Raw genomic sequence first — 26,819 nt, 5'->3', positions numbered from 1 at the left:
AGATTGTGCCAGAGAGCAAGAGAGAGGAACTGGGGTGAGCAAGCGTTGTGGCTTTATCTGTTTCCTGTTTCAGCAAGGCTGCTGTGCAGAAAGAAAGACAGTACGAAGAAGGAAAATGCTAAGGGGGCCCAGGGCCATGGACTGACAGCTTGCACTTGACCCAGCTGCTGCCTTGCCCCATCTGAGACCACAGCCAAGATCTGCCCAGCAGCTGGAATGCTTTCCTGAGCTGCTTGGTTTGGAGCCTGGGACCCAAGGTAACTGAGAAGGAGGATGCTTTTGTGTCCAGGTTGGGGACCTCCAACTCTGGGGTGGGGAAGAAGGTGATCTGTCATTGAAGCTTCCCTCGGCTGAAGGGGGAGACGCAGAAGCAGATGGATTAGTTGAAGAGTGTTGGGGGGGTTGGGTAAGCAAGAAAGCATCCTGCACTGGCTCCCGAGGGCACAAGCCACACTACAAGGGTACGGCTTTTGTCGCTCCTCTGCTCCATCCATTAGATTAGATTAGGAGTGAGTCAAATGACTTAGGGTCCAGGCTGCCCAGTGATGGGCATGAATTAAATGAACTTTTACAATTCCCTTCAAAGCAGGAGTCCCCCCCTAGACAACAAGCTGCCATTAGAGCACGTAGGTGCAGGCCCTTGCCTTCTCACCTCGCATTAGGATCTCTGCACTAGGGCGGTCAGACCCGGGCAGGAAGCCATTCATTGCACACACAAGCAGGAAGTAGGAGCAGAGACTTGGAAAGGCAGCAACAAACCCCTGTCAGGTGAGGGCACCACCCTGACCTCTCCCTGAGGCAGGATGCCCTCAGCCATACCACCTCCTCCCCAAGCTCCAATGGGACCTGTCATACTGCCAAGGGACACCCCACAGATGCCAGAAAGCCTGGGCAGTGGCCCAGTGACCTTTCTTTGAACCACACAGGGACCAGTTCCCTTTTCTTCTACAGCCTATCCCTGTCAGTCAGCCGTCCCACATGGCTTCTTGTGTTTAAGCAAATCAGAATAGTCAAAACATCCCAGAAAGCTGGATATGATTCCATTCAGCTGTGCGCACCTAATCCTCCCGGGTGTAAGGGCCTGGGGGTCTGGGAATGCTCCCTTCTCTAAGGAGCCATTTCTACTGCAACTCCCTGCTGGAGTAACGGATCCCAGCGTCTGCCCCTCAGGAAGCAGAGTGAGGCAGCCGTATTTTTAAGCGAAGTGGCCCACTGGTGTGGACAGCCTGGCAGAGTCCGGGGGAAGACCTTACCTCAGGCTCCATCTCCTCCCCTGCAGCCCTTTCCTCCTCATGGCAGGAAGGTGGGAGGATTCTCCATAATCATAGGCTTTGCCTCCTCTACAAAGCCTGTGGATTACAGGGAGGGGACCTAGCGGCCCACGTTTTAATGGCGGGATGCAGGCACGCTGGACACCGATTCTTTACCCCGCCTCTTCTTTGCCTTTCTGCTGGGCCTAATTGCGATGGCACTTGTGTCCAGACCACAGAGAAGCCCTTTTGCCTTGTAGCCCACACGCAGAGGTCAGAGGAACCAGAGCAGTAAATATGATTTCAACCCGAGGCCAGCATCCCCTCCATGTGGTAAACAGCACTCCTTCAAAGAGAAGAGGGTGGGAGACGGAAGGATGAGGCATTCTCTTGGTCCTGCAGTGCTAGTCTAGCCGGAGGCGTTGGTCTTACAGCACTGAGTCTTTAATAGCTAAGATCAGCAAGAAAGGGGTAATAATCATCCCACTTTAGTATTGTAAAAAGCTAACATTTATTGTGCGTTATGTGCCAAATGCTTGATGTGCATTTTCTCTTTAATTCTTATCACCTTACAAGGGAGGCTGTGGCCCCGTTTTATAAATGAAAAGACTAAGACTTAGAGATGTGTAATAGTTTGTCCAAAAGCACAGGGGTAGTGGGTGACAGAGCCAGGATATGAATACACCCGGCCTGAGTCCAGAGCCAGGGTTCTCTGCCTCCCCCATCAAAGGCAGAATACCTTCCTATACCACAGGCATAGATTCTGGACATGGAGTTCACCTGTACATAATCCATTCAGTCATGTATAACTTAAAATGAGTGAGCCTTTTGGATACTGTTCTAAGGTTTTAGATAACAGAGGAAGCAGGTGGGAAGTCAGGGAACACCTACAGAGTAGGAACGAGAAGAAAAGCCTAAAGAGAAAAGCCACCCAGGGGTGGGACGAGAGAACAAGCACTGACAGCCTCACAGTCCTGCCTAGGGTCTGCAACTGCCCACAGCCGGAGGATGCCCCTCCAAGCCTGGAGAGTCAGGCATTTGACAGCATGCCAGGTTTGACCTTGTAAGACCACTCTCCTGGAGTGAGACTGCCCCACCCATGAATGACCCCAGGGAACAAGTGGTATGATCCTGGAGAGAGCAAGGATCCTGCAGAGAATTCTGGACTGAGCCAGATGGGCAGGAAAGTTCCAATAAAAGGGCAGAGAGTCTGCTACCTGTTGAGTCTGTTTGGCCTATAAATAAAATCAAGGGGCCAGAGCTGGTAACTGCCTGCTGGTCGATGAAGCTGAGATGCCCTCTCTGACCTCTCCAGGAACTGGGTTCTCGGGTTGTGGGTAGTGAAGCTGCAGGACACAGAGGAGAAGCTGCAGAAGGAGTCCCTCTTCCTTCATCAACCACTGGGCTGACTCCAGCGATCAGTGGAGGCAGGGCGCAGAATTTCCAGCTCTCAGGACCAGCTCAGCCAAGTCCAGTCCCAACTCAGCCAAGTTACCAGAGAGGATTCTAGGAAAATAAACTAATTTGCAGAAGGTAGGTGAGGGAGGGTAGGAAAGAGAGAAAAGGGCACAGAGAAGGAAGAAGGAGTTAGAGTTGGGGGTTCTGTGAATAGCAGGTAGGACCATGTAAAGGGGCAACAAGTGTGGCTTCTTCACCAAGCCTGGTTCCCTGCGGACTTGTTGACACTGTTTGCCTTTGTTTCATTTTTGTTTGTAATAGCCTCATTGAGGTGTAATTTGTGTAGTTGCTAGTTTTGATGGCACAATCTCTGTTTGGGCCAAGGAGAGCTGACCTGGCGGCATACTTAGCCCTAACAGAGAGGAGATTCTAAAACATGGAACCTTCAGCTTGGAGGGCTATTGAGCTGGAAGCTCTGAAATGGGTTTCAGTCAACACTGGACAGAGGGCAGGTACTCAGCTGATACTGGTTTGAGTTGATCTGCTCCTGAGGGTCAGAGCCCAGTCCTGGGCCAGAAGTGGATGTCAGTGGACCAATGTCAGTACTTCATGACTGGAGAAATTAGGGTGAGCTTTCCCTCCTCAACCATGCCCAGGACCAGGCTCAGAAGCCAGTCATTAAGGGCCAAAAAGATAGCAGTGGGTGCTGGTCACAGGACTGGCCACACCTTGCGGGGGGGGGGGGGGGGGTCTGGTTATCCCTCCAGGCCTTGAGAAGAGTCACTCACCTATTTAGCAACAACTTGGGCCAAGAGAACAGTAAAGATTATTTTCTTTTAGATTGAAGAACAAGGAGCCAATTTACTTGGTTCTCTAGAAGTCTCTGGAAAATGAACACATCCCTAGCTGCTATCCAAAAGGCTATACACACATGACAATTTTATCAATTATTCCTGACTTAGAGGCAGGGTGAGATCAAGGAAGGTCAAGGAAGAAGTGGAAGCCAGAGAGATCTTTCCACTTTGCAGAGGGAGAAACATAGGCCAGAGGGAAGCAGTATGGAAAGCTCCATAATTAGTATGGAGACTGAACCCGGGAGTCCTGATTCCCAGTTTGACACCATCACCTCCTCAGTTTTCAACCTACATGCATGGGATGCTGTGCTATTTCTACCCCCTGGTCCTGGGAGATAGTCATTTTTTCTGCCCATCTCCTGACCCCTCCCCTTCTCCTCCCTCTTGGCATTTGGCAGACCCAGGCAGCTATTCCAGGAACTGGAAGCCAAGCACAACAGGTGCTCAGGAGGTCATCATGATCAGCCTGGACCCCAGGCCTTCCCCTGGCTTGGCCCGGTGGGCCGAGAGCTATGAGGCCAAGTGTGAGCGCCGGCAAGAGACCCGTGAAAGCCGCCGTTGCCGCCCCAATGTGACCACTTGCCGCCAGGTGGGGAAGGCGCTGAGGACCCGGCAGAGAGAGCAGCTCCAGAGAGCACGACAACAGGAGTTCTTCAGGAGGAGGAACCTGCAGGTGGAGGAGAAAGGCAAGACACAGAGCCCCAGGGCCAAGGAGCACGGTCCCTCGAGGAGGCCAGGCCAGCCAACTGACCTCAAGGAGTCCTTGTCTTGGGCCAGCAGGATCTCCTCCTCCCCCCGGCAGCAGGTGGGTCATGTCAAGGGACACACTGCTCTGGATGGTGGCAGGCACGTGGGTGGGCTCAAGGTCACTAAAAAGCGATTGAAATTAAGTTCCTTCTTCCCTAATCATATAGCAGTCCCCCTTACCACTTACTCATTCGGAGACTTTTATTGTTTGGGTCTTTGTTTGCTTAGGTATTTTTTTGTTTTGCATTTGCCTTTTAGGGAAGAAAAAATAATTTAGAAAGTAAGTCCATTGCTAATTCCTAGTTATCAGTTCAAATTTAGGCAATCTATACATATCTTTTACAGCATTCATTCATCCAGCATTCCACAAATATATACTGTATATGCTTACTGTATGCCAGGGACACAGGCCCATCTTCTTGATGCCCCCTCTCAGAAACACACACACACACACACACACACACACCACCCCTCCTGTTGCACCCACCTACATTTTCTCTTTCACTTGGACCATTCCATTTGTACTAAATTCACTCAGTAAAGGTCTTGCGTGGTCCAGTAAGCTTTCTCTGGCTTCTCCAGGCCACCTCTGCTCTCTGCGGTCCTTATGAGGTTATAAATCCTCTAAGATTGTGTAATAATACTTAGAGCACCCATCATTCTGGCCTGGGAAGGAGCAGTGCTGGCAAAAATCAGGGTGTGCCGAGATGATCTCAGCCAGCAAACCATCTGTGTCTTCCTATCCATGTTCTGAGCATGTTGACAACAGGGATGAGTCCATCATATTCCCTGGAAGTGCCTGGCCTGGTTCCGTACCCAGAGTAGAAGTTCATTCAGGGCTTCTTAACCAGTGGATCTGTTAGCCACAATAGGAGGTGCTGTTCACAAAATGATCCTTGAGCCCAATTGTAAAATAAAACCAACTGTGTACTTTCTAAGGCAAGAGGTTTCTGAAAGCTTTTTGTTTAAAAAAAATTTTTTTAAGGAGAAAAAGAACGAAAACACATTTAACTAAAAAACTTTACCTATGCCTATCGGTTGTTTAAGGTTTTACTGAGATTGAGTCAGTCTGCATGGTTGGATACTATAGGCATTTCTTAGCCTTTTAGTGTTCTGTTACAATCCTAGAATTTTTGAGTTTGCATAAAGAAAATACAAAAAGAGCAGACTAGAGGGGCATCTGGGTAGCTTAGTCAGTTAAGTGTCCGACTTCAGCTCAGGTCATGGTCTCATGGTTCATGAGATCAAGCCCCGAATCAGGCTCCACACTGACGGTGCAGAGCCTTCTTGGGATTCTCTCTCTCTCCCTCTCTCTCTGCCCCTCCCCCGCTCATGCTTTCTCTCTCTCAAAAATAAATAAATATACTTAAAAAGAAAAAAAAGAGCAGACTAGATTGTGATGGCTACTACCACACTCTTCCCCATACCTCCCTGCTCTAACGTCTCTTCACACAAAACCTCAGTGGTATTCCAGCTACTACTGAGAGGATGGAAGCCACCTCTCCAATATGGAAAGGGCCTGGGAGATCACCCACATTACACACACTCATACACAAACAGGAGACCAAGACCTAGTAGAAAAGGCAGGATCTAACCCAGACCCCCTCACTCTAAGACCAGTCCTCTTTCCACATCACCATACTGGCAGTGTAAATGGCTAAAACCAAACAAGGTAGATCAGGGATTCTAGAGAAAGTAAGTAGAGACAAGCCCAGCTCCCCATTTGCCTGGTCTGTGGAGAACCATACCCACCAACCAGGACAAGAGAGGGCAGGAGCAGGGACAACTTTGTAGTTTTGAAGGTTGGAATGGGCTACTTTGACTTTCTGGATCTGAAACTTGATCACTGGTTCATCTTTCTGCAATCTGCTGGAGAATCACGCTGTAAGAAGCTCTAGGCTTTCAGCATCCCTTACTTGCTTTCCAGGTGTCAGGAACCAGCTCTGACACCTTTCCAACCCAGTGTCACCCTTCCTCAAGCACCCAGAGGGATCTGGCTCACCTCTCCTCCCAGGCTGGGGGCCTTTCACCACAGGACTCTCCCATCAAGAAGCCACCCACACACCACCGTGGTAAGAGCTGAGCCTCCCTCCCTCACTGGAGCCTGCAGAAAACCTTGCCACAGCAGGCTCAGCTTGCTGGCAGTGGAGAGGCCTCTCCCTTCCCACTTCCTCCTCCATGGGTTCTGAATCACCTTATCCTCCATTGCTCAGGCACTCAGACAAAGGCAGAAGAAGCCCAGCCAACAATTAAGAATGATGCCAGTCAGCAAACCAAGTGAGTACTTCCATGTGACCCCAGCTTCCTTACATCCCATCCATTCCACTCTGATAAGCTCTGCTTGAACCCTCACCCAGTGTGTGGAGAAGGAGCATGATGAACTTCCATGCCCACCTTAACTGAGAGAAAGACCTTCCCTACCCTACTGGCTCTTCAGAAGAGATCAGAGAAGGAATCGACCCACTGCCTCCTGATGTGCTTTTTTTTCTTTGATCCATTGTCATTTTATTCTATTTCTTCTCTTCCCAGTTATGGAGTTGCAGTTCTAGATAAGGTAAGAAAATCCTCACTTTGAAGGGGTTGACTCAGATGATATCTCAGCTCTTCCAAGTTCTGACATTCTGGAATTCTATGGTAAATACAGCTGGGATGGAGGGACACCTTCTTCCTGGATAAGCAAAGGGACAGGGGCCTGGAGGGACTCTGAGCCAAGGAAGAAATTTACTTGACACGAACCAGTCCTGGCTCTGGTTCCATGTTCCAGGATTTCAGGGAACCTAGAGTCTTCCTTCTTCTTTTTTTTTTTTTTAATTTTTTTTTAAAGCTTATTTGTTTATTTTGAGAGAGAGGGAGAGCACAATCAGGAAAGGGTCAGAGAAAGAGAATCCCAAGCAGGCTCCATGCTATCAGGATAGAGCTCAATGAGAGCACAATCCCATGAACCGAGAGATCATGACCTGAGCCAAGATCAAGAGTTGGACACTTAACTGACTGAGCCACCCAGACACCCCTCTTTTTTTTTAAGTTTATTTATTTTGAGAGAGAGAGAGAGAGAGAGAGAGAAAGCATGAGTGGGGGGAGGGGCAGAGAGAGAGGGAGAGAAAGAGAACCCCAAGCAGGCGCCACACTGTCAGTGTAGAATCTGAGGTGGGGCTCAGGCACCCCTAGAGTCTTCTTGAATACCCTTTTTCTTTCTCTCTAGGAAATCATCCAGCTTTCTGAGTACCTCAAAGTAAGTAACATGTGAACTCTCTCTTCAGTTCCTCCACCCATCTACTCCTTCTTCCTCCAGGTTAATCTTACCTTCTTGCATTTTTCCCCCCAGGAGGCCCTCCAAAGGGAACTCGTTCTAAAACAGAAAATGGTGATTCTCCAAGACCTACTGTCCACGCTGATAAGGGCCTCTGACAGCTCTTGGAAGGTAAGGGAATGAAATCTTTGTTTGAAAAAAACTCATGGGCTTCTATGGGTGCCCATCTCATTCTTCTTTCCACATCACCCCAGCAAGACAAGGGGTTTTCTCACTACTGAAGAGGCAAGGTGGGGGGGTTGGGGGGGTTGCTGAGGCCTAAAGGGCAAAGATGTTACATACATGGGAAAGCTCAGCTAAATCCACGGTCATTAGCTGGGGTGATGCTGCTCCATACCCAGGGAAGACCCAGAACCAAAACTGGCAAGAATTCCAATTTTTTAATATGTTGGAATAAAAGGAGGAAGATCCCAATACAGTTGCTATTACTAACTGTGGTAAATGTCAACTATTTTTATATGGGATTCACACCAATATTAATGCCAAGCTATCACGCACCCACGATTCAGCTTAGACATCAATGTCAAAGTGAGATAGGACCTTAGATATCACATAGTCTAAGTTTTCTCATTTTACCAACGAGGAAACTGAGTGTCAGAGAGGTCAAGTGACTTGCCCAAAGTCACATCGCTAGTTACAGGCAGAACTGAAACTAAAATTCAGACCTCCTTATTTTAGTCCATTTGTTCAACAAATATTCATAGACCGTGTTTTCTGTACTGAGCACTGGAAATAAAAGATTAATTAGTCAGGGTTCCTGCTTTTAGAGAGCTTGTGGTTTTGTCAGGGAGACAGATGCCTAAACAATGCAGAGATACCAGAAATAAATGTTTTTCAGGATATAATAGCACACAAGAAGGAAGGAATGAATCCAGAGAATAGGAGAACCAGGGAATATTTATAGTTACATAAGTATTTTCCAGACAAATGTGGAAGTGGGAACTATATTCTGGGATGGAAATACAGCACAGGAAAGACCCAGAGGCACGATATGGGTCTCAACCTCAAGATTGCTTTATACTCTTTAAAAAGTTTATTGAAAACCCCAAAGAACTGTTTCTATTTACCATATTGAGATTTACTATATTAGAAACGAAAATAGGAATCTCAAAATATGTATAAATTTTAAAATAAAAATAGTAAACCCATTGCGTGTGAATCTAAATTACATATTTTTATGAAAGATAAGTACATTTTTTGAAAAAATAGTAAGAGAAATAGCATTGTTTTATACTTTTGCAAATCCTTTTAAAGTCTGAACAGAAGACAGCTAGATTCACATATTTTCTTCTGCATTCCATCTGTTGCAATACATTGTTTTCATTGAAGCGTAGAAAAGGAAAATCCAGCCTCATACAGATATGTAGCTGGAAAAGGGAAGCCCTCGTAGAACCAGTGGAAAGGTCTTAGGGATTCCCAGGGGTCCTCAGACACCACATGGAAACCCTCTAGACTATATTATGTTCAGGGAGCTATGCCACTGGGGCATAAGGCACCAAGTACAAAGAGAATGTACACACTCACAAGCCTCCGTGGACATCTAACCCTATAGCATAGATGGTTTGCTATTTAGACAGAAAGATGGGATGGGACAGTGTACAACAAAACTGAGAAGTTTACAGTGATGTAAAAGAAGCTTTCTAAGCTGGGTCCTCCTTCCTCATGTATCATTGTACCAGGATTTAAGTGTCTGTGTTTTGGGGCTCCTGGTGGTTAAGGAAGGTCGTTTGCATCAGCAGAGCAGAAGCCTGAGACAGACAGCTGTGCATGCCAGGTGGTTTCCGGTGCTGAACTAATTTGAGATCATCTCATTTATTCAACAGACATTTGATTAAGTTTCAACTATGTGCTGAGCCCTGTGCTCCAGGGACAAAAAGTAGGGTTCTTGCTCTTGAGGAGCTCGCGTATCAGCCAGGAAGAAAGAGATGGGTAGTAAACAACACGAATACAGTGTGGAAAAGCCATAACAGAGGTTTCTACAAAGTGACACAGAGGAAGGAGAAGGAGGCAATTCTTCTGCCTGAGGTGGAACAGGGTAGGATCCAAAGGAAAGGGACCATTTTAGCCGAGCCTGGAAGGATGCATAGTCTACCAGTTGCAGACGTAGGAATGATGATGGGGAAGAAAAAGCAGAAAGGAAAGGAGATTTAAGGCAAAGCAATCGGAATGATTATAAGGCCTCTGTGTAACAAGGAATTGGGTGCAGCTGAGTTTGGCTGAAATGAAGGGATCATGTCAGAGGAGTTCCGAAGACTCTGGAATTATGAAGCTTAAACTTTTTCCACTGATGGGGTATGTCAAACGTAAATAACACAGAGACTCCTTCCTAAAGGAAAAGCATATGTGTCACAGGTCCGTGAGAACACATGCTACTCATGTGAGAAACGCTGCTCCAGGCGGTCAGCAGGTAGCACTGGGAGGGCGCTGCATCTGGGTTGAAAGTCCTACACTTAGCAAGATTCCGCCCATCTTCACAAGCAGCTCAGTCAGGGGCTGTGGAGTTGTGCTCTCTTCGGCAGCACACAGGCTGAAATAGTTGCGGAACTGAGCTGAGAATGAATGATCCGATCTGTGCTTTGAAATGGTCTCTGACAACAGTGAGGACCTGGGCTCCAGGTGGGTGTGGAAGCGGCGAAATCTCTGGTGACGTCCTAGGCACTGAGGTGCAGTCAGAGCCTGAGTCATTGGAGCTCAGTGAGGACAGGACACACTTCTCAGGGCACCTCTGCGGGCAGTTTCACTCCACGCTGGGCAGGGCAGGCGAGCAGAAGCTCCTTTGGTTGTGGTTTTCTCCCTCCCTTCTTCCCACCCCTCTGCATACCCACGCTTCTTTTCTTCCTCCTCCCCACCGGCACCCCAGCTTCCTGTTTTTTACAAAAATAGTCAGATTTGTCAGTTAAGGGCTCTTGCTTCCCTCAAAACAAAATCATCCAGCCCTCTACCCCTGCCATGGAGACCTCAGCCTGGATGAAAGAGCAGCCCCAGACTGTGGTATTTGGGAAAACCAACTGGAAGAATGTGACCCAAACGGGGATTTTGACATTCAACCCAGTTCAGACCTTTTATTTTTTCCATTTGGCCTCCATGATTTGAATCTCCCAGTTTCACATGCAGGGCAGCCCACGGCAAACCCTGCGAGAACCCCAAGGAGGAGCTCCCTCCATTGCCTCTACCTCCAAGCTAAGTCTGGGCCTACTGGATGTGGTGGGGCCTGGGGCACTGCTGATACTCCTGAGCTAGGTCCAACCTTCAGAGGGGAGATGGTTCGGGCAGTCGAGAAAGCAGGCTCTCAGTATTGGGCAATACCAAAACAAGAGTGGGGCACAGTTGGGTTCTAAGTTCTGCAAAGTGGAAACGAGATCTTGAGATGACAGCACAGCGGGGGATTGGCTGCAAGCCCTAAGCAACCTCTGCTAGAGCACAGATGAGCTGTGGGTTGGCGCTTCTGCGGTGTGGCGGTAGTGTTTCTGGAGAACAGATCAGAGGCCGGGGAAAGCCAAGCAGAAGCAGGAGCTGAAGCCCTCGGACCAGCACCAGGTGTGTACAGCCTCCACCTTGCTCCCTTTTCCAATTGGGGGTCCCGTGCTCTCTGAGCCCTGGGCTCCTGGCAGGGGGGGCGACTGCCAAAAAAAGGTCCACAGTAGGCCCGTAAAGGGTGCTTCTTCCCACATACTGTACCACTGGGTTTCAGTCGGGGTAGCTGGGGCTCAGACCAGGAAACTACATGCCCCATTTGCAACAACTTGGCTACAACTTTCTTCCCTGCCTCAGGGAGTCTGGGAAGGTGGAGCTGTGGACAAGAGATTTTTTTCAATCCCCAGACTTGGGTGGCCCTTCATCCCCACTGAAGGGGCTATCCTGAATTGTCTTTTATTGCATTGTGAATGGAAAAGTAATCTGGGGTACGGCTAAAATACAAAAACAGTTGGAAGAGGCAAAACATTGAATTAAAACCACAGTAAGGAAGGAGAGAGGAGTTACCCAAAAATGGGAGTATATGGGGGGAAATGTAAGGATGTAATGTTTTGGGCTTGTTCGTTTCCTTCCCAAACTACAGCAAGATAAACCTTAAACTCGGTGGGCTTGATTACATTCTGCCGTGGCAAGAGTTTAGGCACAGGAAAATGCAGAGATCTGAACCAGGAAATGGGGGTGCAGAAGGAGTTGATTTCAGGACCTGCGGACTGACAATGAACAGGACACTCAGGGGAATGCAGCCCTTTTACCAGTTACTCCAAAGCCCAGAACAATGGAAGTCTTTGTCCATCTCTTTTATCTGTCCCAAAGCCCTGTGGTTTCTGTAGATGCCAAATCCTAGACTCTCAGCTCTCACACGAGACATTATGAAAAACATTAATAGCAGGAGACACTTTGAAAAATTATTTTTGGCAAAGCCTTTTGCTTTTGCAAGGCCCAGCTGAGTAATACAGGAAGCAGAAAGGGTGGGGGCGCCCCCTGGCTCCCAGGGTTAGAAGAATCAGCCAAACAAGATCAAAACAGGAGCTGTGAGATACCACTTCCTGCGCCCTCCCCAGGTGCCCTGAAACTCAGAAGGGAACAGACCTCAAAACAGAGTCCCCTCCTCTGCACCCAGGCCATTACAGACGGGAAATGTTATGAGGGTTCCAAACACCCAAGCCACCTGAGAAGGGCCATGGCATCTCAGGCCAGAAGAGAAATGTAATTTCTAGACCTCCCAAGTGTCCAGCAAAGCCTACTGGGAAAAAAAAGCCAGAAAAAGGATATGAAAACTGGTTATTGCTAGAGACCCACACCCTCCTCTCTCCTGATCCTCTCACAAACTTAGGTCAGACTCAGGCCTGGAAGAACAAAACCCCACCGTGGTAAAAAGAGACAACTACAGGTGGGGGAAAGAACAAAGCAGCAAGGAGGTTGTTAGCTACTCAGCTAAAATACTGAAAAATTGAGAAACAGATAAGGCTCTTCCTGCCTGCCTTTCCCCACTCCCATCCTTGAGATTAGCATCCCTCTTGGAATGTCCAAAATGTCATGCAACTGACCCTACTTATGTGTGACTTTCTGGGAAGCCCTTTAATCACCACCACCACCCCCCACATACACATACCCTGCCTCACTTGATCTCTCTCCTCCATGTCCTGCTTTCTTAAACAATTTCTCATCTTGAGTCCAGTGTGTGTGTGTGTGTGTGTGTGTGTGTGTGTGTGTGTGTGTATTAGGGGAAGGAAGGAGGCAAGGAGGGGAGCCATTAGTTTGTTAGGGCTGCTATAACAAAATACCACAGTCTGTATGGCTTAACCAAAAGAAATTTATTTTCTCACAATTCTGGAAGCTAGAAGTCTAAAATCAAGGTATTGACAGGGTTGGTTTCTCCTGAGGCCTCTATCCTTGGCTTGCAGATGACGGTCTTCTCCTGTGTCTTCTTCACATAGTGCTCTGTTCTCTTCTTATGAGGATACCAGTCATAGTGGATTAGGGCCCACCCTAACAACCTCATTTTAAATTCATTATCTCTTTAAAGATCCTATCTCCAAATACAGTCACATTCTGAGGCGCTGGGAGTTAGGATGTTAATGTATAAATCTGAGGGTGGGGAGAGCAAAGGGGGACACAAATCAGCTCATGATGGAGGTAAGGAAGGGAATGTGGAGACCCTTTTGGTCTTACTGGCCTATACTTTAGAAGTAAAGATCCTGTACACAACTGAGGGGGTGAGGAATACAGAAGTGCCTAGACAGACAGGAGAGAGAGGTAATGAGGAAAGAAAAGAAGAGCTTAGAAGATTTCCTTCAAGTGAACTATTATCATTGGATAGAGGACCTCAAGATACAGAGAAGACTTGGGGCCAGTCCGATTCCTCCTTCTCCTATTCCAGAGACAGAAGAAAAGATCCTCTTCTACCTAAACATCCTTTGACATCCTTCCTCCTCCCTACCTCCTGAAAGAGTTCAGTTCCACAAACATTGCTTGAGCACAGACCATGTTCTAGGCAGTAAGCTGGGAAAACAGAAGAAAACTCTTTGCATGCTCTATTTTGGCCCAGACTAATTAAGTCATCCCATTTGCTCCAGGGCCAGCTTAATGAAGACAAATTGAAGTGCAAACTGAGATCTTTAGAAAACCAGCTGTACACCTGTACCCAGGTAAGCATTCTGGAGGACACTTCCAGCCCAGGAATCTAGAATTAAAGGAGAATGCTTGAACCTCAATCCTATGCTCTAGAAAGGACACCCAACAAAGATGAATGTACCCATTCCTACTCACCCAGTTCTGGCTTCGCCATTTTCATTTTGGTCCCCAATCCACCCTCTTCTCCCTTTTTCCTAGTGTCCTTCCTTTGTACCCTGAGAAGGAATCCCCAAATCAAGTACTTTGCCAGCTCCAGGGAAACCTTAGGAATACCTGGAACTGTAAGGAGAGGTAAAGATTCACACCACCCAGATAGACCTTCACAGGTCCCAATCTTTGAACAGAAGTGTTGGATATTATAATAAAGCCTTACAAAATGGTTTCCATTCCACGGGCAACTTTTGTCTAGTAGCAATCCCTGGGAGAAAGTAAAAGGCTATGACTCTTGGCTTTTCTATGGCATTGTTACCCATCTTCACTAAACTCTGCATTGACCTGATCTGGGATTACAAGAGATAGAAATGACAAGTGGTGAGGGGTCAGATAAGAGAATGAGGTGAAGCATGTGGCGTTGGGGAGATACGATGGACGGTTGGGGTCTTGTGGGGGAACAGAGTTTATAACCAGGTTTGCTGACCCACAACTTTTATTTTTTCAGTATGGCCTGTTTTGTCAGACTCTTATGAACTAAATAATGTCAACCCAGCTCATAAAATACCAACATATAATCCAGAATGCCAGTCTCTTGGTTTTCAGCAGGGGTGAGGGGTGGGGGAGCGGGTAAAGCTGGCCAGCATGGTTAAGTCCACTAACTGGGACATATCCATGTATGACTTCAGCCAGTGGCTCCTGGATCTGGCTTCTAATGGAAATTCCAAGAACATAAGACCCACTCATATTTAAATCCAAATTTTCAGATGGTCCCAAAACTAAATGGAAATGATTTCGTATGGATCCCTAAATTTGCATGATCTGGACTGCTGTTTACACAGTGGGGTAACCCAGAATTGACAGTAAAAGCTTCCTGCCTTCCCCAGAATCACAGGGCAAAAAGGTGAAAGGGATGGGGAGGGCAAGACCCTAAGTGAATTTGTAAAGTTGCTCTTTTCTTAAATCCTGAAGCCAATTTTTTTTTTTTAATGAAAATGTATTAATTTAAAAACATTGAGAGTGCTGGGGATTGTTCAGATCTCTGAAACTACAAACATTTGAAAAGGGGGGGTGGGGCGCCTGGGTGGCTCAGTAGGTTAAGCATCCCACTTCAGCTCAGGTCATGATCTCACGTTTCATGAGCTCGAGCTGTGCTAACAGCTCAGAGCCTGGAGCCTACTTCAAATTCTGAGTCTCCCTCTCTCTCTGCCCCACCCCCACTTGTGCTCTTGCTCGCTCTCTCTCTCTTTCTCTCTCTCAAAAATAATTTAAACACTTAAAATTATAATAATAAAGAAGCATTAAAAAAAAAAAGCTTGCTCTCTAACCTGAAGGTGTTTACAATCCCATGAGGGAGAAAAATGAATCAATAGTGTGGGAAGATAGAGACATACAAGGGATACTACGTGAACCCAAAGAAAAGCTACCTAACTCATAATGAGTTGGGGGATAGGGGTGATTGGTCAAGATTTATCAGACCTTACATGATTCTTGAACTGAACCTTGAGCATGAGTAGAGGTTAACCAGGTGAAAAGGGTAGGTAAGGACCTCTAGGCATAAGCTATATGGACAAAGGCAGAGGCCCAAAAGCACAGTGGTTGGGGGATCTGCAAGCAATTCAGCTTGGGTAGAAGCAGCATAGAATCAAAGTCTGAGCTACATGTGGGAGCCATGCCAAGGAATTTGGACCTGATCCTTAGTCACTGAGAGATTTAAACAGGGAGTGACACGATCAGCTACAAGGTTGAAGATGGAGAAAATAGTGCATTGACCCATAGAGTCGCAACTAAGGAGGTGACAGGAAGTACAGAGAAGAGACAGAGACAGATATGAGATGTTAAAGAGTTTGATTTGACAAAGCTCAAGGAACAACTGATTACTGGGAGAAAGTGAGAGAAATCAAGGATGACTCCCAGGTCTCAGGCCTGGGAGACTGAGCAGGTGATGATGTTGGTCACTGAGATAAGGAACCCAGGAGAAAGGAGGTTGAGAAAGATGATTTTGCCTTGGAAATGTTGAATTTGAAACACCCCTGGAAGGCCGAGGGGATGCTCACCATGCCAGGACACTGTTTGTTATCCCTGCTTACCTCCCTCATCACCTGGGACCCTCTCCCTGCTCCCCTCCAGCCTGGAAGAAGGTCCATCAGATTACTGGTATCTCTGCTCTGGGGGCAAGGACCCAATTCTTTTCATTTCTCTATCCCATCTCAGGGTTCAGCACACAGAAGCTCAATATGTTTTGTTGAATTGCATCAAATTTACAGAAATACTCCCCTTGGGGAATGAAAAAGGTGTTATTGGAGATGGAAGACCAGAAAAACAGCTACGAGCAGAAAGCCAAGGAGTCGCTGCAGAAAGTGCTGGAGGAGAAAATGAGCGCAGAGCAGCAACTGCAGAGCGCGCAGGTGTGGGCGTGCTGTGTAATCTTGAGGCTGGGACCCCGGGGTGGGGGGGAAGGGGGGAGCCTCTGGGCAGCCTGGGAGACACCTGCAGAACTCCCTGGAACCCCCAAGGCACCCTCCCCTTGCTCCTCTTGTCTGACCCCCCACCCGCCAGCGGTCCCTGGCTCTGGCTGAGCAGAAGTGTGAAGAGTGGAGGAGCCAGTACGAAGCTCTGAAGGAAGACTGGAAGAGCCTGGGGACCCAGCACAGAGAGCTGGAGAGCCAACTCCATGTGCTTCAGTCCAAACTGCAGGTAGCAGGCCCTGGGGTTGGGACGTGGGGAGAAAAGGCAGGGTTTATGGGGGCAGTGACAGCAGTGAGGAGAGAAGCTGCTAGTGAGACAGGGGGTTCCAAAGGCAACTGAGAGCATCTGGCTTTCAGTTCCTCACTCATTGGCCACTTTGGACCTGACTCACTGCTGGGGCCCTGAAATCTAATTGTGAGCTCAGCAAGGATGTCTGCACTGCTGATGCAAATGAACCAAGTGTTCACTGAATGACACCAACCAAATGCAAAGGGCGGGACTGGAATATTCATCAGCCTACTGTCAGCCCACTCTCTGCATCCCATCCCAGCACAGCATCCAGTTCGGAACAAAGGTCACTAACTTACTTACAGTTTGAGTATTAACTAACATCCTGCCAATGTAATTTTTAAGCAATTACAGGAGACCCTTGGCATTCTCAAGGGTTCCATCATTTCCAGCCTGTGTTACCTTGTAAACTTTTAACTAATCTCCTGAGCCTCAGCTTCCTCACCTCCAAAAGGAGGCTAATAATAGTACCTCCATTGCTTGTTGGGATTTTGGGAGGATCAAGTCAGGTAATCCATACAAAGCACTTAGTGCCATGCCTGGCATATACCAGCCTCCGTAAATATTAGCGGTTTTTTGTTTGTTTGTTTGTTTGTTTGTTTTTAGATTTTACTTACTTGGTATGAAATTTTGAAGACCCACATCAAAAATTTACCTTTATGGGGCGCCTGGGTGGCGCAGTCGGTTAAGCGTCCGACTTCAGCCAGGTCACGATCTCGCGGTCCGTGAGTTCGAGCCCCGCGTCGGGCTCTGGGCTGATGGCTCAGAGCCTGGAGACTGTTTCCGATTCTGTGTCTCCCTCTCTCTCTGCCCCTCCCCCGTTCATGCTCTGTCTCTCTCTGTCCCAAAAATAAATAAACGTTGAAAAAAAAAATTTACCTTTATGGGGTACCTGGGTGGTGCAGTCAGTTAAGCTGACTCTTGATCTCTGCCCAGGTCATGATCTCACAGTTCGTGAGTTCGAGCCCTGCATCAGGCTCTGCACTGATGGTGCAGAGCCTGCTTGGGATTCTTCTCTCCCTCTCTCTGCCCCTCCCCTGCTTGTGCTCTCTCTCAAAATAAATAAATAAACTTAAAATAATTTTTTATAATTTGCCTTTATAATTTTACTGAAGCAGAAACCTGAGTAGCCAAACTAATAAGACAGGTCACGTTAGTCTTACTGAAGGTATGAACCCAGCTGGTCAGTGCACTACAGCCACATCTCCACATTTGTTGTTTCTTCCTCCTGTCACCTACAAGGCAACTCTGATGAAGATCTTTTTCTTTTTTAAAGGTTTTTTTTTTGTTAATGTTTACTTATTTTTGAGAGAGAGAGAGAGAGCACGAGCAGGGAAGGGGCAGAGAGAGAGGGAGATCTAGAGTCTGAAGCAGGCTCCAGGCTCCGCACTGTCAGCAGAGTCTGACACAGGGCTCAAACTCGTGAACCGTGAGATCATGACCAGAGCCAAAGTTGGACGCTTAACCAACTGAGCCACCCAGGCTCCCCATGAAGGTTTTTTTCTTTTTAACCTTAATTCTTTGAGAAAAATGACCCTACCACAGAAAAAAAAAGTTGACAGTGTTAGAATGAGAAGTAAAGACAATGTGAAGACACCTAGAAAAGTGATGGGTGTTCTTCAATTTGGGTATTACTCAAATGAGTCCCTTTGAATAGTAAAGTCTAATGCATCGTTTAAATGTGAGGACCATAGCAAAGGAAGAACTAAAAATCCCAATTTTCCCATTTTCCTAACACTCCTATCTCTAAAATTCTAGTTTTCCTCTTCCATGGAATCTGTTCCCATCCTCCACCCCAGCACTGACCGGCTTCTGTGTCGGCCCCTCCTCCTTCTTACAGGGAGCAGACAGTAGAGACTTACAGATGAACCAGGCTCTGAGACTTCTGGAGAATGAGCACCAGGAACTGCAGGCCAAGATTGAACACCTGCAGGGGGACAGAGACCTGTGCAGCTCGGATACGCAGCACCTACAAGGTACCCTTCTCCCCAGAGGCCTCTGGCTCAGTGAGCCCAAATGAGCCCAAGAAAGGAAGCTGGGTAGAGAAGGCGGCTTCAGTCTTTGGTTGGCTTTGTGATTTCATTTGACCCGGAGGGACAGGCAAGGCTGTTTTAATCATCCAAGACTGAAAATGAATCGCACCGCGCTAGCGGATCTTGTAGTTATCAGCCTGCTTTTCCGGCCCATCCCCCGAGCCACGTTGCAGCACTCCTACTTCAGTCACACGTGCCAAGGCTGCATTTCTAATTCAAAAGGGAAAGGTCAGTTGAAACACAAGGCGCCGTGAAGGTTTCCCATCACAGCCTCTGTGTCAGCTGAGAGGACCAAATCGTGTGCAACTACAACTCTTAATTCAACCTGACGTTGTCGATGCTGATGAAGTCCAAGGCACTTGGGATCTGGTTTACCCATCTCAGAACTAGGACAAGTAGAAGAAAGAGCAATTTCCACTTGACACACATCAGAGGCCTACTACTAGGTCCCATTCTCGGGTGTCAGGTTCATGAAGTCTTAGTTTCGTCTATTTCGGTTTGCATTATTTCATTTCCAGATCAACTGAAGAGGTCAGAGGAGGAGAAACTCGCCCTGGTGGCCAAAGTACAGCAGCTGCAGAGTAAGTTCCCTTTCCAGATCCTCAAGCAGCACAGCTGGCTCTTTGGTGCTCCTGGGGCTCCTGCCGCACAAAGGGCTTTGGGGCCCGGTCTTGGACATGTCCTTTACCTTTGTGCATTTTCAGACCTTCTTGGGAAGTGAGAGGTCATTTACATAGCTCTTCGCAAGTTAGTATTAGCCTGGTCTTTTCTTCTCTACTTTTCTCCTTCCATGCCAATGACAACCACCTGAATTTCCCCCAGAATTGCCATTTCCCTCAATTTTGATTTTAAAAAATGGGTTTTCTAAGCCAGTTATTTGACATATTGTAACTTATTATGTACATGAGTATGTCATATGGACTTCTGTCACTAGGAATGGTTCAGAAAATCAGCTCACACTACATATGCCTCAGTCCATTTCAAAACTACCTGTTGGGGCCAAAGAGGAAAAAGGACTTTTCAGAAGAAAAGTAGGCTATTGCTGAAAAGCTAGAGAACCTGATTCAGTTAATAGCTCTGCTGGCTGCCCACCGCCTTAACCTCTGCTACCCCAACAGAGATGTTTTGTGTAATTAGTATTAACAGAGAAAGGCAACCAGCAGTAGATGCCGAACGCCTACAGGGCAGGAGCGGAATGGACCAGGAATCACTTCAACACCATGCCTTTATTTATTCAGTACATATCTACTGAGTCCCTACTAAGCACCAGGCACTTTAGACATACACACTGAGGACACAGTGCTGAAGAGAACTGACACAGCTCCTTCCCTAATGAAGCTTACACTCTAAGCTCTATAATAAAGTATGGAGCTTCTACGAACAAGTAAGTATGTGTCAGGCAGTAATAACTGCTAGGGAGAAAAATAAAGCAGCTTAAAGGGAAAACAGTTGCTATTTCATACAGGGTCATCTGGGAGTCTTCTAAGGTAACATTTAAGCAGAGACTTAAAGGTAAAGACATTGAAGGAAGAGACATAAGGGCAGTGTATTCACAACAAAATACCACACACTGTGTGACTTAAAAAACAGAAATTTATTTTGTTCTGGAGGCTAGAGGTCCAAGGTCAAGGTGTTGCCAGGGCTGGTTCCTTCTGAGGGCTTTGAGGATAGATCTGTTCCAGGCCACTTTCCCTGGCTTGTAGATGGCCTTCTTCACCCTATGTTTCTTCATATGTCTTCTATCTATGGATGTCTGTTGAAATGTCCCCTTCTTACAAGGACACCAGTCATAAGAGATTAGGGCCCACTCTGATGTCCTAGAATTCTTGATTATCTCTGTAAAGAACCTGTCTCCAAATAAGGTCACATTCTGAGGTACTAAGAGTTAGGACTCTCCCCTTATGAATTTGGGGGAGCACAATTCAGCCAATAACATATAGGAACATCTTGAATAATTAAGGTTTGTAGCAAAGTTCTGAAAACATTGTTTACAGTCAATATACAGACAAGTTCCTTGTGTCTTCCCACAGGTCTGCTTCAGAATCAATCCTTACAGCTTCAAGAACAGGAGAAACTCTTAACAAAGAAAGGTCAGCAAATTTACTTCCACAAATTCTAAGATACTGGTCTTTCCTTGCCTGCCTAGAGGCAGAGGAATGGACTACATGACCTCTTGGAGTCCCATGCAGTTCTAGGAGTCTGTGAGGTCAGGAATCTAGCAGAGCTTTTTAAGGACTGATCACTGGCTTTGAGAACACTTTAACTAGTGAGCCTCCTATCCTGAGAGGTACATAAACTGTGAAAAGAATTTCTACTCTCTCTGAAAACATGTCTGTGTTGAACATTTCAATAAACTGATTTTGAACTCAGGATTTAATGTCAATTTTTACATTTGACTTTCCAAATCACATCCCAAGTCCACACCTCCACACCATGCTGCATGCAACAGTCACCTCACTCTTAGCCCTCAAGAGTCTGCTGCCTTAACTCCCTGAGAAGAATGCATCATGTATCTGAGGGTGGGGGGCAAAAGTTCCTCATGTATGCACTCCAAGTGGTCTTTTGTTTTCTCATCACAATCACCACGTAAAATATAAGGCAGAAAGTATTATACCCACATAGCACAAGCAAGAAAATGAAAATCCATGGTCATAAAAATTAAGGACGCAGCTAAGACAACAATCCAGAATTTCTGACTCCTAGTTCAGTGCCCTCTTCACCAACGCTAAGACTTCTGCGTGGCTCAGAAACCACTTTTAACCACATGAAGGTGAATTCTATGATATGACAGCCATTCTCATTGACTTTGAAATAAGGACAGAAGGGGAAAGGGGTTAGTTCTATTGAAGCATCCAGCAAACCTACCAGAAGTACAACAAAAGAAATTGGACTAGTAAGTATTCTCTAGAAATATCTGCCATTAAACGGGACTGGGGATACAAAGAAAAGTAAGAGGCCAACCTTGCCCTCACGCAGCTCAAATTCCAGCTGTGTCAAGGCTGAGCAGAGTCCCAATGGGAGAAAGTCAGAAAATTCTACTCCATGCAGTCTAGTCAGGGACAGGACCTCTCTTGTTCTCTCCCCTCCCTTCCCCTCACTCCAGACTTCTCTCAGTGATAGGGCCCTTCCTCAGAGGCGTGGACCGCACTATCACTGAGAATCTGGCTGCTTTTTTAGATCAGGCTTTGCCTGTGTGGAGTCCAAAGCCCTCCCATAAGGAAGTGGAACCTGAGGGTACAGGGAAGGAGAAAGAACGGGATTTCAGAGACCAGCTGCAAAAGAAGACTTTGCAGCTCCAGGCCAAGGAAAAGGAGGTGAGAACGTGACCTCAAGGTAGTGAGGGGCTCATGCCACGATGGTAGGGAAAACTGCTGGGAGGCAGCCAGGGAGCAGAGATTTCCAAGTTTAAATTGTGATTGGATGCCAGCAGGTATTCACTTTGCTTTCAGGCTAACTTGTCCATCTTTTTCCTTCTTCATTTATACCAACCATTATGCAAGGTTTTGTTAAATAGTTACTTTTATAAAGTCAGCCTAACCTAAAACACACTTAATAAACATATTAACTCCTCAAACTTTGTCCTACATAGAGTTATCTTAAAACTTTATATAGTGTCTTTTAAGTAACAAACTCTTTCCATCTACATACTTAGAAACCTACATATTCCCAGAGTATTCACATGCAACTCAACTAGGTCCTGTTGAAAATGCTTCTTCACCAGTACTAAGATAATTCCCAGGTCTTTTGTGCTATAAGAACTTCATTTTTTGGTGTCCGCATTTACAAAGCACTTGCACATACACAATCACATGAAAGCACTAACATGTATAATATATAGTATTATCATATGCATTATAATCAATCATTTAAATGAACACGTTCCAGGCAAACTAAGTAAGGCAGCCAGAAGATAAACTGAAATCTCTGAGTAAAGGCTGGGAAGGGAGGATGGTGGTAAAAATTCCACATGAATGAAGGGGTAACTCACATAGGGCCCTCTCCCCGACCTGAGCTCTATCCCAGAAGGAACTGGTAGTGATGATGTTGGTGGTATTCTCCCCCCAGTGCAGAGAACTGCATCTGGAGTTAGACAACCTCAGTGACGAGTATCTCTCCTGCCTGCGTAAGCTGCAGCACTGTCGAGAAGAGCTGAACCAGAGCCCACGGCCGCTTCCCAGAGTAAGAGGGTCTATCCTCCCATATCGCCCTGGATGATGGTGGGACAGGTCCTCCTTTAGTCAAATCTTGCAGATCATTCATCAACCCGTGCCAACGTTGGGCCAGCCCATTCCATTCAGCTTGGTTTATATACTTGAGTATAACAACTGTCGGGAAACACTTGCTCATGCAACCAAGCCTAATTTTCATGGAACTCTTGAGCCTAAAGGAAGAGGCCTACTATTAGCTAAAGTATTAAATGGTGTTCTTTTAGCCTATTATGAGCTAGTGGCAAGAGTAAGGAGAGAAGAAAAAAAAAAAGAGTAAGGAGAGCAAAAGTACTATGGAATATGAATAGAGAATAATATAGTGTTGCTAAGTTATTTTCCATCCTTGATTACTCTAACCAGTATTTAAGTATCTGGCCCTTGCTGGGTATGGTTCCCTAGGCCAGTGATCCTGGGCTTAGGGACCAGTAACCAGCAGTAAAGTGGTCTTATCCCAAAGGAAGTGAGCAAGTGAGAGAAATAATGATATAAAAAGCTTTTTCTCCTCTACTGACCCAAGGTTTCCCACGGGGCTGGAATGGGAAGAAGGAAGATTATTTTTGTCTGTATCTTCTCCAAACAACCCATGGCCTCTTTCTCTTTCTCCCCTTCCCTCCACACAGAGGCAATGTGGCCAATGGCTCTCGATGCTGATGGTAATGATTGCTATAGCACTGGCAGTGTTCCTGGCCAACAAGGACAGCCTGATGATCTGAATCACTTCGGACAGCTGCCTGGGTGAAAATCTGAAGCAAGAAACTCAAAAAACTCAGAATGTTTACATATTTTAGAGTGTGGGTTTTCCCACAGAGATTTCTGACTTTATTTTTTTTTTTAACCTACTGTAAAATAAACTTCACCTAACAAGTTTCTGTTCCTCTGAACTCTTAGTTTACCCCTGAATGACAGACACATCACAACACAATCATAAGACATTAGAGAATCCTGGTCTACTCTCCCTAGTCCGATTCAGTTGGTGGTATATAAACATGCAGTAAAACTTACCTAGTCCTCTACTTTCTGGCAGACACTGCCCACTGGGGCAGGTATATTTACAACCACCACACAAGAACAGACTACTTGACTTCCACCGCCTGTCTCCACAATCTTTCTTCTATCTCCTATCCAGTGAAAAATGAACAGACATCTCAGTTAAGTCACGAGGACTCCCTACTATAGAAATGGCAACTATGTACAACCAACACCACTACCACCTGTTCCCATGCCCACTGAGATGAGGACAACTGTTCACAGAATTTTTCCCTAATTTTCTCAAGAGGCTCAGAATTGGTCATTGAGATGCCATCCCTAACCCGGAGCTGATCATCTACTGAGTATCTTCTACGTGAGAGAAGAGCTGAAGTCAGAGAGCCACAGCTGGCAACGTGACTATCTCGGAGGAGATGCTCAAGTCAGCAAAGTCATTCTGCCTCCTACATCGAGTTCTAAGGTCCTTCTCCCAAGTGTTTATAATCTCCCTCAGGGCTGGGAACAAGCTCTCTGGGACACTAAAGGAATAGAGCAAGACTGGGGACTGACCAAGCAGCCATGAGATCCGAGCAGTGAAAACCCGTAGTGGGGTCAGGGCTAAGCAGTTGTCATCTCCCTGGTTCAGATGAAAGGTATATGGAACAGGATAGCCCAGGAGGATCCCAAACACAGTACAGAGATTCCAGTCTGAAGAACGAAGTCTGCTGCAGGAGACTTCCAGGGATAAGTCCCTCTGCAGCCCTTGCAAATGTGTGATGATCTCAACCATTGTGGCCTTCAAATTCTGAAGTTGGTCCAGGGAGCAAATAGAAGGGTGAGGTTGGGAGCTGGAAACATCCACAAAGGCTATAGTACCAAGCAGTACCTGTTCCAAGCGCTGACATACATGCTCAGGACTGACAATCAGGCTGTTTTCTCCAATCTCAAGGATGTGAAGTCCCTGGGTCAGGAAGCCCAAGCCCTGCAACTCCTCCAGATAGCTCTGGAGCTCTGATGTCCCTGCACAACTGCAATCATAGAGCAGGGCTGGCTTCAGTCCCCGGGCCACGGCCAGCACCTCTCCAGCTAGGTGAAGGCAGACGGCTCGGGGTGGGCCCCGTCTCTTTCCCATGCCCAGGGTCTGCTGAGCAGCTGCCACCAGCATCTGAGGACTTGGTGTTGACATGGGATCTGGAAGCAACATCAAGCATGGCCTCCTTACCTAGCCACAGTCCCCTGCCCTGGACCGCATCTGTAAGCTCCAGTCACTTGAGGAAGGGCCTAAAAACAAAGCAGTAGCAGGGACTGTTAACACCAGCCAGTGACACATCAGGAAACCTGCCAACAGCCTTCCCCTAAATTTTACAGCATCTTCCAAAGATCTTTTTGTCCCTCCCTCTGCTTTGAAATGCTAATACAGACCAGACAAGATGAGATCATCAATCGTAACTCATTTCTAAGGCTGCCTTAGTCTCCCTTAGTCCCAAATTTCATGTGTCTTTCAGGCCTCATGGCTAGATTTATATTCTCTCTGATTTCTTCTAAATTTTACCTGTTGTAAACTACTTTCTTGGATTCAAACCTTAAGGAGTTTGGGGCAGAGAGGTGGCAGGGCTGTCTTTGGCAAAATTCCGGGCATTTCATCTAAAATTGCCCTTCTGAGGTAAAATTCTAGGTTCCAAAATTCTAGGTTTCCATTGCCAGCTTCCTCTGATCTTCCCGCCAATAACTAGGAACAGCGGTCTGATTAAATACACACAAGAATGTGGACTTACAACCACTGCACCCTGAGACGTAAAAGTAAATAAATAAAACCTGTTAGAACGGCAGGAGGGCTGTGTTTTACTTTTGTGGTCCCCGCCTTTCCCTTCTGGCCGATGTCGACGGGCCCTCGGAAGATGGGCTAACTCCAACCCCCCCCCACCCTGTCCTGAGCACACTATAGTGATTTGTTAAATGAGGCAGGTCTCTTTCACACACGTACGTTCTGCTTCCACTTCCGCTGCAGGTTCGCAGGCTCAGAAATGCCTTCCAGTTTCGTGCGGGCTGCCGGGGACACGGCGAGGACCGTGGGTTCCGCCGCAATACTGGAAAACCCCTTCAACGCTCTGGCTTCCGAGTCGGCGAAACGGGCCTACCGCGCTTGCCCAACACAAGCCCTCCCACCGCTTTCCGTGACGTCATCCATTCTCCTCGCGCGCCTCGCGTTAGAACCTCTGGCAAGTCTGTGCCGGAAGTTTGGGCTCCTGAGGCCAGGCCCTTTCCGGCCAGACAGAAGCCGGCCCGCCCCTCTGAGTAGGAACGGGGAGGGGCGGAAGTGCACGAAGGAAGGCGGGACCTGGTGAAACTAGCAGCCTGTCGTTGCCCTCACGTGGCTTCGCGTCGTGCCCAGCCTGTGTGTTCTTCAGGCTGAGAAGCCTTAGGAAGGCACGCAACGCAAAAACACCCTTTGATTTGTGTCTGGAGAAATGCGCTTCCCCCCTCCAAACGAAGCCTATCCCGTGGGAAGCGACATGTTTTACACCTCACCTGTGCGTGGCGCTGCAGAGTTGGTTTACTTTGATCTCCCTAAATGCTAAATTTGAGACGCTGAATTCCTAGAAGTGGCTGCACAAGTGCTGTCCTGCCCAAGATTTGTCATCTCTAAGCAGGGTGTGAAGGGCATGAGCATTATTCACTCTGAACAAAGGTGTGCCAGGCACGATTCTAGGCGCTGGCGCTATTACAACGTACAAAATAGACAAAAACCCCACCTTCCCGGAGCTCAAATTAGAGGAATTCAATTTCCTGACTTCACATAAGAGCAGACATGCAGAGGCTTTTCAATCTGCTCAACAAGAAGAAAGTGTGATTTCGCTGAAGGTTTAACGCTCCTAACTGCCAGCTAAGAATTTCTTGAGAAAGCTCATCTGAGGAAATGGCCCAGACTCCATGCTCCATGGGCAGGACAGATGCAGAGGGAACTGCGGGCTCCCACACTGGACGTTGCACTCCTGGCTCTACCGTGGCAGCGTGTTCAGCTGGTGAAGAGAGGCAAC

The 26,819-nt window shown here is 47.1% G+C and overlaps 2 protein-coding genes across 3 annotated transcripts; one reads left to right on the top strand and one right to left on the bottom strand.

Moving 5' to 3' along the window:
• Positions 1 to 23,680, top strand: TRAF3IP3 (TRAF3 interacting protein 3). 2 transcript variants are annotated; one of them, XM_043568831.1, is made up of 16 exons: positions 1 to 257; positions 3,901 to 4,307; positions 6,177 to 6,321; positions 6,463 to 6,526; positions 6,779 to 6,803; positions 7,452 to 7,481; positions 7,575 to 7,670; positions 13,610 to 13,681; positions 16,085 to 16,225; positions 16,377 to 16,514; positions 18,415 to 18,550; positions 19,126 to 19,188; positions 20,638 to 20,697; positions 21,785 to 21,921; positions 22,673 to 22,786; positions 23,436 to 23,680. In XM_043568831.1, the coding sequence occupies exons 2-16, from the start codon at positions 3,960 to 3,962 to the stop codon at positions 23,526 to 23,528; spliced, it is 1,662 nt and encodes a 553-aa protein (XP_043424766.1). In that variant the 5' UTR covers positions 1 to 257; positions 3,901 to 3,959; the 3' UTR covers positions 23,529 to 23,680. The 2 variants fall into 2 exon arrangements, 1 of the variants encoding a protein (XP_043424766.1); XR_006295452.1 differs by lacking the exon at positions 21,785 to 21,921.
• CE4H1orf74 (chromosome E4 C1orf74 homolog) lies at positions 20,183 to 26,819 on the bottom strand. Its single transcript, XM_043568834.1, has 2 exons — positions 25,766 to 26,819; positions 20,183 to 25,062 (listed from the first exon to the last, which is right to left on the bottom strand). Exon 2 carries the CDS (start codon positions 24,983 to 24,985, stop codon positions 24,176 to 24,178), a length of 810 nt encoding a protein of 269 aa, XP_043424769.1. The 5' UTR covers positions 24,986 to 25,062; positions 25,766 to 26,819; the 3' UTR covers positions 20,183 to 24,175.

The sequence above is a fragment of the Prionailurus bengalensis genome, chromosome E4 (assembly GCF_016509475.1).
Source record: "Prionailurus bengalensis isolate Pbe53 chromosome E4, Fcat_Pben_1.1_paternal_pri, whole genome shotgun sequence".
Classification (NCBI taxonomy): Eukaryota; Metazoa; Chordata; class Mammalia; order Carnivora; family Felidae; genus Prionailurus; species Prionailurus bengalensis.
Note: the sequence above shows the minus strand (reverse complement) of the source record. Positions and strands in the feature narration are given on the sequence as shown.